The sequence below is a fragment of the Microtus oregoni genome, unplaced genomic scaffold (genome assembly GCF_018167655.1).
Source record: "Microtus oregoni isolate MIOR12 unplaced genomic scaffold, Mior012 000005F_ref0000423, whole genome shotgun sequence".
Classification (NCBI taxonomy): domain Eukaryota; kingdom Metazoa; phylum Chordata; class Mammalia; order Rodentia; family Cricetidae; genus Microtus; species Microtus oregoni.
Window position 1 is genome coordinate 23,990,483 of NW_024543064.1, and position 10,954 is coordinate 24,001,436.

Sequence of the window (10,954 nt, forward strand, 5' to 3'; positions counted from 1 at the left end):
AAGGAAGGGCAAAGGGCAAGCACGCTCTGATATTGTTGGCTAGTGCCAATGGTGTCCATGCTTTCCACAGAGTGGGCCTCAGGTCACCTGTGTGAGGTGTTTGGACGAGCAGCAAGAGATGTGAGAAATCAGCTCTCAGGATCCATTCAATGTCCCCTGTACACCAGAGCCTGGAGCCCTCTCTGGTGGATTTGCTTTTCATGAGAGAGAAATCCTGAACTACTTAGCAGCTGAGGGTCATTCCTAAGGCTCCCGGGCTCCCGAGTCCTCGACAGGCAGGCCTACTTCGCCACCGTGCAGAATGTGGCTTCTGGGGTCTAATCTAGTTGGGAATTTGTCCGGTCAAGAGCTAAATGTTTGGAGAAATGGCTAGTGCTGGATTCTCCCCTGAGGTGGTCGCCATAGGTCCTGGAAGGTCCTGGAAACCCCATCTGTCACATTGCTCGGAACGTCCTAGGAACGTGGACAAACTCCTCACTGGTTTTGAACCCAGGATCTGAGGAACTGGCTTAGGGGGCAGGGGAAATGTTCCCTCCTCTACACATACACTCCAAGGCCTCCCAGGACACCTATGGCACTGTCAGGGCTGGGGAAAGAGAAGTGAGGGGCAGAGAGCACTGTGGAGAGAGACTAGACAAACTCACCACAGTGGATTCAGAGTAGTGTTAGGGACATCAGACCTCCCTTTCCTTACTGAGGAGAGGTGGCTCTATGGGGTGAAGTGTACCCAGTGGTGCCATCCCAGCCAGAAATCCACGACTCATCTCTGAACCTGACCAGTCGGCCCTCAGGCTTTCTGTGAAGTCTGGTCCTGTCACCACACCCACAGCGCCTGGTTCCGCCTTCACCAGTTCTTTTCTGAATTCCCACCTTGGGACCCGCCTCTATTCTGTGCTCAATGCCCCCCACAGTGGTGTCAGTGAACATGAAAAGGATTTCTTCGGTGTCTGGAAAGACGAGCACAAGGCCTGGGGGCAGCATTCAAGGCCCTCCATGCCAGCCCTGCCATCTCTAGTCAGCTCTTGGTCTATACCTGCCCTGTTCAGCATGACAGCCTTCAGCCTCATGCGGCCATTTACACAGCAGTGGGTGAAAATGAAATGGAGCGGAAAATTCAATTTCTTGACTGTCCTGGCCTCGTCTCATCTCAAGGGCTCAATAGCCACTTAGGGCTGGCAGCTATAGCACCAAGCAATACAGATGCAGAGCTCGCCAGTGTTCCAGAAAGTTCTATTAGACAGCACTAAACACCTCGCAGGGTTTGCCTCCCAGCCCTTGTGCGATGTGGCCTCTGTTCAGGGTGCTCACATGACTCGGGGTCACCTGTCCTGAGAGCCCACCTCCCGAACTCTCCCTCTTCCGACATTCCTTTGTGTGCAGGGCCCATCCTCGTGCTGTTGTAGCAAATGAATTCTTCTCCCTTTGAGATAGGGTCTCACTAAGGCCAGGCTGGCCTGGAACTTACTAAGCAGTGGAGGATGACCTTGGGCTTCTGATCCTCCTGCAGGTGTGAGACACCACACCCCATTTATGTGGTGCTGGGGACTGAACCCAGAGTTTCATGCATACTAGGCGAGCACTCTATTAACTGAAGCACATTCCCAAGTTCAACACACTGTATTCCGTGAGGTTACCTATCAGTCTCCCCAGCTAGATCTTGGGCTCCTCAGGGTAGTGACCATGTCCTGAGCTGTTCTCACTCTCAGTACCTAGGACAGGGCCAGGCACGCCTACCTTCTGACTTTTGCAAGGTGAACCTGCTCAGAGGCCAATATCCTGGAAGGGTATGAGCTCCCCATGCTAGGATGGGAGAAGTCAGCTATGACATTGACATCAGATAGAAAGATTATATATATATATATATATATATATATATATATATATATATAGAGAGAGAGAGAGAGAGAGAGAGAGAGAGAGAGAGAGGCCTAGGAGGATCAGGGTAGGTAGCTCTGGGCCCAAATACAACCTTGGAAACAGTTAATCCAGGAAGCCCAAAGCCCGGAACCCACATGGTGCATGCAGGAGGCAGACTGAGCTGGGTCACTTCACACTTCACTGTCTTCTCCAGTTTCGGATCAGACAGATATGGGTGAGAAAGCTGGCTCAGTCACCTGCTAGCTGTGTGTCCCCTGAGATGTCATCTAACCTCTCTGAGCCCTAAGGCCCTCACCTGCAAAGTGAGGATAAATCATAGGTCCTAGGGTGGAGACAGTGGAAGGAGGTAGTAGTAGGATGTATTTAGACCCTCAGGGCATGTAACCTGGCATTTTCAGGGTGACTGGGATGCTGTCCCTGTGTTCCATCTGAGGCTCCTGTCACTGCTTCATGTCCGTGTCCCATGCTGTGTCCAGGCGGCCCCTCCCTGCTTCCTGAGATGGCAAAGGCAGGAAGGGGTGGGAGGGACCATCTGCTCCAACCCTTGCCTTCGCCAGGACTGGGAAACAAATCTAAGGAAAGGACTGACTGGCCCATGGCCACACGGCTTGCCAGGGAAGAATAAGCCAAGGAACTCACTCGTAGTTGAGAGCCCAGTTAGCAAACAGGAAACTGTCCATAAACTCCTAAGTGACAGAGCAGCCACAGAGGAAGGACATGGTGAGCACTGCTGCCAATCCAAGCCGTAGGGAGGCTTGGAACCACTGGAGCTGGAAGTAGGTGTGGTTTGAGTTTGAATTTCACAGGCATCTCATTACCCAGTATTCACAACAGTCTAGAAGGTTCTATCATACAGAGAGAGGAACTAATAACCAGAGAGACCAAACCGCTAGCGTAGAGTCACAAAGCTGTTAAGAGACAAAGGCAAGGTTCTGGGTGGTTCCAAAAGCATGTTCAAGACTGACCCTTGAGATCTTTACTCCTTTTATTCAACAGCAATACTTTGGAGTTTCTGGGCATGCCAAAATTCAGAGCACCCACTGGGCATCAGATTTGTGTGGCCACCCTAACCGTAGAGACATAGTCCCTAAACTCTGAATAGTCTGCAGCTCGTTGAAGAAGCAAATCTCAAATAGGAGAGAACTGTCAGGAAGAGCAGAGTTCACATGGGGTCTGTCCGGGAGCCAACGGAACTGACGCCCCTTGGCCATGATGGTGACACCTTCCTTTGTCTTGGGTTTCCAGCCTGTAAAGTGAGGCTGTAACAGTATCAGCCTCAGACAGTTTCTGGGACCATTAATAGCTCGGTTCCTGATGACACACCACACAGGGTGAGCCGTCGTGGCTGTGGACCCTGTTCTCCAGGTACGACGCGGCCACGGCCGTATCTTCTCAAGACTGGGAGGTCAGCGTTCCCTCACAGAAGCGGGAGAGGGGTCACCGGACGGACTCTCACTTGAGATTCCAGCCACCCAGCACCTCTTGTTAACCCTGCCCTGGCTTTGGGAGCCTATAGGAGGTGGGAGGTTAGCTGAAGTCACAAAGCTATATGGGACTTGTCACCTAGGCTAGAGTGGGCTTTTTCCCTAACATGGTTCTGAGAGCCACCTATGCCTCTATAAGCAAGCTCTTGCCCATTCTCTAGCAAGGAGCCCTAATGAACTAATTGGTTCACAAATCTGGGTGCAGTCATTTCTCTGACTTGCTATTGCCCTCTCTGTCTGTGAAGAGAAACACCGAGAAAAGTCATGCAATAGTCATCCGAAGAACGAGAGCAAAAGGACCTTGGAACAGAGAACTCTGGGGTCTGACTTCATTTCTGATGGGAGGGCAGAGAGGGCAGCTGACAGGGCTCCCCTGGCCATTCCAAGTGCTAAGGACTGGTCACCTGATGTGTACAGGAAGCAGCCACAGTCAGGCAGGTGACAGGTGGGTAGAGTCACAAACTGGAAAGGCTTGCTAGGGCCAGTTGGGCTGGTGTGGAGGCCTTGGACATCAACTGGGACCAGCTGGAGTCCTCAGGGCCCATCAGAGCAGAGCTAGCTCATGGCATGCTAGGGAACGGGGCGGGGGGTACTCTGTAGGACTACATAAGCATACTGCTGTACATTTCTGTCAGCTGCCAGGCCCTGGGGCTCTCCATCTATTTGAAAAGATCAGTACAGAGGAAGTGATTATGGGAAGGACAGAGCCAGGGCTCAGAGGCCCAGACTCCTCTCTTATGAAGATGTCCCTCTTCCTGACCCCAGGGGAAAAAGACGCTGTAGAAGCCATCTTGACTCTGGCCTCAGGGACCCTTCTCATCTCCAAGGAGGCAACATCAGTTTGGAGACAGAGTCCTGGCATTGCACGCCTCCTTTCCTACTCAGAGTGACTTGCTTTCTTCTTCTTCCTCCTTCCCAGTCCCTCACCTGGCTGCTCCTGTTCCTCCTGGCATACATGAACTCTTCTCTGGCATCAAGCGCTTCCTGTGCCCTTTGGAGCTTCACAGTTCCTGGCAATACAGCTGCTCTCCTGTCCCAGGGCCTCGCACAGGTGGCCATGCACACTGTTCCCGGGTGTATAATTGACAGGCTACACCGGTTTGCTCACACCTGTCCTTGGTCTCCCGGCATCTCCAGGATCAACTTCTAACCCTTGAAGCATGCCCTCAACCCCCGCCCCTGTGCCACATCCACATCCAGGGCCCATCCTCAGCAAGTTAAGCCTCTTTCCAACCCTTAAGCCCTCCCCCAACAGCCGCCCCACCCCCCTGTATGTGTGGGCCTAGCCCTGGTCCTGCTCATGACCCAAATTCAAGTTCCAATTGGCTCACTGTTGGGTGACCTAAGCACAGTTTCTGTGTCTCAGTTTCCCCATTTGTAAAATGGGGCAATGGCTGTGAGCATTAAAAGAGAGAAGGAATCATGGCAAGGTTGATTGGGTAGCTTTGTCCTGGGTTCAACACAGGGCCAACAACCCTCAGCAGCCATATAGATATGAGGCCAGGACAAAATATTAAAGTCAATCTTGAATCCAAGTTTGATTCCCACCTCCAAATTTTCCATGCCCTCCCTGTGTCCAGCAGAATTCAAGGTAGGTGGTCAGCTAGACTGTGATCTCAGGCTGACTGGGTCCAGAGCTCTGGTAGGTCTATTTTCCTATCTGTAAAGTGGGGAGAGTGGGCCAGAGGGCGTCCGAAGCTCTTGTACTTTTTGTCACTCCCCGAGGAGCCAGTCGAAGGGCCAATGAAGAGGCTGTGCCTTCCAGCTCTTCTGCCTGCTGCAGGGAGGACTCAGGAGAGTCCCCAGTCTCCCAGCCCCAGGGAATGTCTGAAGAATGCTGCTGATTCTTGACCTTCTCTGGAGGTAGGGACAGGAAGGGCTACGCCAAGGGACTGTGCGCACCGCACAGCACCAGGTATGCCCAAAACACCCAGTTCACCCTTCTCTTCATTCTGTCACTGTTAATCTTGTCACCAGACAGTTTTGTTTCAGAAAATGAACATTTTGGGGCCTCCCAACTTCAACTCTCAGCTCTACACTGTGACCTGTGCAGATGAACCAGGCTTCCTGGCTGTGCAGATACCTTCATGGAGAATCGTGTGGGCGCCGCCAGCCGCACGCGCATGCAGGCTAACACCGTGCCTTTTCTCAGGAAATGTGATGGGGGGTGTCATTATCGCAGGACAGAAGTGCTCATCTGTCTCTCTGAACATGGTACAAAATAAGTGCTTTTGTGACTGTCACCCTAGGGACAGACAGTGACTCTCTCCTCTGACTCTGACCTCTTAGATCAGAAAGAGGAGGCAGAAGAAGTCAGAGCAAAGATTTAAGCCCCACACCCTCAAGCCCACTCCTCCCTCCTGGGCTGACTTCTTGTCTCTCATCACTGTGCCCAGCTTGCCAGGCTCCCATCCAAGACCCAGCCCTGTCGCCTTTGTTGGCGTGAGGCATGCCTTAGGAAATGCTCCAGCGATCACATGAGGCCTGGGAAGGGACTCTCGGATGAATCGGATCCTCTCTCTGGGGGTCAGGAACCTGAGATGGCGAGGGAGCCGGATACTCTGCTCGATCAGGGTGACATCCCAGCCACCTGCCCTGTGCTGTCAGCTAGCACCAACAGACTGTGTCCCTAGTCTGGTCTTGTGCTAAGTGCTCTTGATGCAGAAACAGGCGGGGTGGGCAGGAGAAATTCTGGATGATGGATGGGCAGGCCAGGGAGTGGCCCTCAGGGGCAGCAGTGAGGTTGTATGTGGCCCATTTGGACTGGTCCCGAGTCCTGACCCTCACCATCACTTAGCTTGGCGAGGCTGCCTCCATTTGCAAAAGGAATAAATCACAGCGGAACCCACAGCAGGTGCTGGGAAGACCATGTGAGGCATTACAAACACAGCTGTGGGCAGCTCTTGGCTCATGAACCCCAAACTCTTGGGAGATGAGCTCCTCCTTCCCCTTTGCTCTGTGGTCCAGGAGCTCAGCAGTAGTGGGGAGGACATGCATGTGCAAACACGCACACACACACACACACACACACACACGCCAGGAGCTCATCATTAGTGGGGAGGACATGCGTGTGCACACATACACACACACTTCAGGAGATCATCAGTAGTAGGGGAGGGACATGTATGTGTATGTACCACACACACACATACACACACTCTCCAGGAGATCATCAGTAGTGGGGGAGGGACATGCATGTGCACACACACACACACACACACACACACACACACGAAACTTCTGCACAACTCTACAGTAATTCTAGCTAGGCTCACCCACAGGTAGGATGAGCCTTTTCTATCGTATTGCCCCACTTTTGGTGTAAATCTTATCACAAGAATAAAGACAGGCGTCTAAAGGCTATTCTTTCTGACTGTGCCAGCCACAGGTCTAGGCACTTCAAGAACTGTTGACCCTTACGACAACCTCCCTGGGAAGGTGATTGACGACACGTGGAGACTCGGACGACTGAGGTGACTTGCCTGAACTCACGCAGCACGCCAGGAAGAACCCCCTGGAATCTAGGGTGCAGAACAGTTCTGCCTGGCAGGTCAAGGGGCCAGAAGTTCAGAGATAACAAGTCATTTTCCTAAAGTCACACAGCCAGCATGTGGCAGGCTCAGGGTGGAGCAGCTTACGGATAAAGACAAAGCAATTAATCCTCCCGCTCTGTAGTCTCCAAGATTTAGAATGTAGGTAAGCGCTGCAGGCCAAATTCTGGACAGGGGGTCTGGAAACCCCAGCTGTGAGAGCTTGGCTTCCTCTGTTTTCAAGACCTTGGGTAAGTCCCCTCCTCCCCCTCTACCAGCTCTCCATCTGCCAAGTGAGCTCAGCACCAGATGATCTCCCAGGCTTTGCCAGTTCTGTCATTCCCCGGGATAGGGGCCCCAGCACAGGGGCCACTAGTTGCTGGCGGAAGCAGACCTTGAGGAAGGAGGTTGCCCCATTCCCAGTGCAGCTATAGTTAGTGAGCCTGCTTTCCCAGTAGGCAGGAAAGGCAGATGGGGGGTGGGGCGTGGTCTGAACCCCACCTCTCTGCATGGCCTCTCTTAGGAGAGGCAGGTTTCTTGGCCACCACCTGCCTAAATCCAAAGGGGACTTTAAGGCAAGTCTCTTTCTCAGGGGAGAGAGGTGGGGCTGAAGTTTAGCCAGAGGGAGGGATGGGAAGAAGTACTGCTCCTCCCACCCTGGCTAGACACTTCAGATAAGTGCTTTCCAGGAGAGCCTCAGCAAAGTGCAGGCAGGGAGGGAGGTGTTTATGTCCCGATTAAAGTGTCTTGAAGGATGGAGAACTCACTATTCCAAAACCAGCAGACTCTGTTTTCTTTTTCTTTTCTCTTTTCAAGATGTGTAGCCCTGGCTTTCCTGGAACTCACTCTGTAGATCAGGTTAGCCTAGAACTCACAGAGATCCACCTGCCTCTTTTCCCTGAGTGCTGGAATTAAAGGTGTGCACCATCACTGATTGCACTGCTTTTGTTTTTGTTTTTAGTAAAAACATCTTCCGCTTCTGAGTCCTCTAGTCTGGCCAGCTTAGACCAAGCTTAGTCATTCATTCATTCGTCCACCATGTTTTTGGGGGGCAATAAACCTGCCAAGGAAAAGGCCATTGATACCTTGGGGAATTGTTTACTATTGGTATCCCAGAGCCAGGGAGGAGGATTCTGGGTTGAAATAGATCAGCTTGAGAAAAAGGATTCAAACAGGCTTGGGAATCACTTTATTAAATGGACTTCAGTGGATGTCTTTCCATCAAGATTTCTCCAAGCCTTTAGCAGGCAAATGTGTAACTGAGAATCTCTACTGGAGAGAATATGGGAGATATGCTATGTTATCCCAATAATGCCGGTCTCGGTAGGAATGCTTCCTTTTAAAGCGTGCGCCTGAGGCTAGAGGGATGGATGGCTCAGTAGCTAAGAGCTTTTGCTCTTGCAGAGTGCCTGGGTTTGGTCCCCAGCACCCTCATGATGACTCATGATCATCTGTAGCTCCAGTTCCAGGGGATCTAACACCTTCTTCTGGCCTCTTGGGTACCACACATGTAAATGGTGCACATACACACATGCAGACAAAATACCCATACACATAAAGTAAAATAATTAAAAATAAAGAAAAATCATACTTATTGATAGAGGACATGAAGGAAAATGTAGCTCTCAGTATGTGTATATATCTGTATTTCTCTCTCTATGTGCATGTCTTCTATGCAAGTATATATGCATACATATATACATACATACATACACACACATACATAGAGCTTGAGGAAGGTTTTGCAGAGAAGATATCTAAGTGGAATCTTGGAAGTTCTAAAGACACTGATGAGGGTCTGGCTGTCCTGTCAGTAACAACAGGGAGGTTTTAAGGGAGATTAGCTGCAGCTGAAGGCTGTGCTCAATTGACTACTCCAAGATTTTCATACCCATGACAGTCAACAGGGGTCATCAAGAGGCCGTAGTGAGTCTGGTCCTAGTAGCCTGCCTTCACCTTCCCCAAACACCTTTGAGTCTAATTCCCCAGATCTTGAGTTTTCATTTCCTGGTTCCACTCTTATAATTGGTCCCTTTTCTGGTTTAAACCCAAAACAGTTCTTGCCATATTTGAACTTGATTCCAACCTTAGAGCCTCACACACGTTGACCTAACCCTTGGCACCCAAATCTGCTCTCTGGGCAATTTGCTTAACCCACACCTGAATGGCACAACCGAGACCCGGTTTTCACTCGAGATCTCTAGGAACACCTGGAGCAGCAAGCCGCACCCCACAATGCCCCAAACCTGCCACTGTGGCTGCATTTAGAATAGCATATTTCTCAGTTTCCCACCACATGCTAACTGCGACAGTGGTCCTGTCCTAGCCTGGAAGAGCTGAAGTCTCTCATTCTGCCTCAGCCAGCAGCTGGTCCAGCTGTGATTACCTCTCTACCCATCGTTCCCACCCCACTCTCGACCTGTCTCAGTCCCAACCCAGATCTATCGCAAGTTCATACGATATTGATGCCCAAGGGCCCCGCCCCCTGCCCCGCCCCTCGTTCCAACCACGCCCCTCTGGCATTAAGTCGGCCGGGGCCCTTGCCCCTAATGGAAGCCTGACCCCACCCACGCCCCCGCCTGCCCGCCACGCACCTGCAACTCCTCGAAGGCGTCGTCGATGCCGGTGACCTGGTGCTGCTCGTGCAGCGCAGGCTCGTCACAGAAGAAGCAGAGCAGCGCGCGGTCCGTGAGGCAGAAGAGCTTGACCTTGTCATGCGCCTGGCAGGGTCGCGCGGCTCGGCGCGCGTTGAGGATGGCGTCCAGCGGGAAGGCGCTGTAGCGCTCCACGATGTTGGCCAGCTTGAGACTGGGCGCGAGCGCGGGTTCGGCGAACGTGCGCCGGCACTCCGGGCAGTCGCGGGAGCCTTGTGCCTCCTGCCGCACCCAGTGTTCGGTGATGCAGCGGCGGCAGAAGTAGTGCTCGCAGCCCAGGCTCACCGGGTCCTGGTAGATGCTCAGGCAGATGGAGCACAGCAGCTCGTCCTTCAGGCTGCACGCCATGGCGCCGGGGGCGGTGTGGAGCGGAGCCCGGGAGGCCAGCAACCGGCGCGGCGCGATCGGGGGCGGCACCCGGGGGCCAGGCCCACGGGGGCAAGGGCGACAGGCGCCGGGGAGCGCTGTCTGCGACGCGGGGGACACGGTGGCTCGGTGCCGAGTGGGGGCCACCCGGGATGCGAGCCCCGGAGCTCGGTTTCGAGGTACTAGGTGGCCACCAGCGATGGGCGCTGGAGTAGAGAGGCCGAGGGAGTCCCAAGGAAGGGGCTCCAAGCGAGGAGGATCTAGAGGACCAGACAGTCCCAAGGGATAGAGGCTGCGAGGAGGAGATCCCGAAGGGGGGCGGAGGCCACAGTGGGGCTGGAATCCTGGGACCCGGACAGCTTTGGGAGGGGGGCGAGCTGGGGATGGGGAATTCTGCGGGACAGAGCAGCCAGACCCAGCCGCACCGCGGCTTTGCCCGGCAGAGCAGAGGAGGGGTGCCGGCCCACTCAGCTGCCCGACCCTGGCCGCAGATCCCGGCCCCGCGCGGCCCCTTACCCGCACCAGCTCAGCGGCCACCGCTTCGGTCCAGCGCAGCCTCTCAACCCGGAACCAGCCGAGCCGAGCTGCCCGGCGCCCCGGCTCCCTCTCCGCCCCCGCGGGCGGGACCCGAGCCGCTCCGCCCCCGCGGCGGGCGGGGGAGGGGCGGGGCCTCCAAGCTCCAGATCCCGCCTGGCCTTCCCTGTGTTTCTGACCCCAAGGGACATGAAAACCAGCGGTTTTTTTTTTTTCTTTCCGGGTCTGCACAGCTGTCAGGTTTGCTTAGGGTTCTGGCAGCAGGGGGCGAGAGGACAGCTAATGAAGAAAAAGTGAGCAGATAGCGCCTAAGCAGGGACCATTTCAATGGACGATCAATTTTTGGATGATCAAGATTTGAGGAAAATAATACTGACAAGACGATGCTGTGTAGTCTGCATTATAATGTAAGGTTTGCATAGATTGTAGGTATAAAATTGGAGACTTGCCCTGTTGGCTTAGGCTAAGTTCAAAGCAGCCACACACCCTCGGGTCTATTTCCTCTTCG

The 10,954-nt window shown here is 53.5% G+C and overlaps 1 protein-coding gene across 2 annotated transcripts in view; it reads right to left on the minus strand.

Moving 5' to 3' along the window:
- Nucleotides 1-10,513, minus strand: part of Trim62 (tripartite motif containing 62) — a 29,056-nt gene extending 18,543 nt beyond the window's left edge. For both annotated transcript variants that reach the window (XM_041652892.1, XM_041652891.1), the window contains exon 1: nt 9,487-10,513. In XM_041652892.1, coding sequence (XP_041508826.1) covers nt 9,487-9,894 — 408 coding nt within the window. In that variant the 5' untranslated portion in view covers nt 9,895-10,513. The remainder of the gene's footprint in view (nt 1-9,486) is intronic.
- Nucleotides 10,514-10,954: the final 441 nt, after the last annotated feature.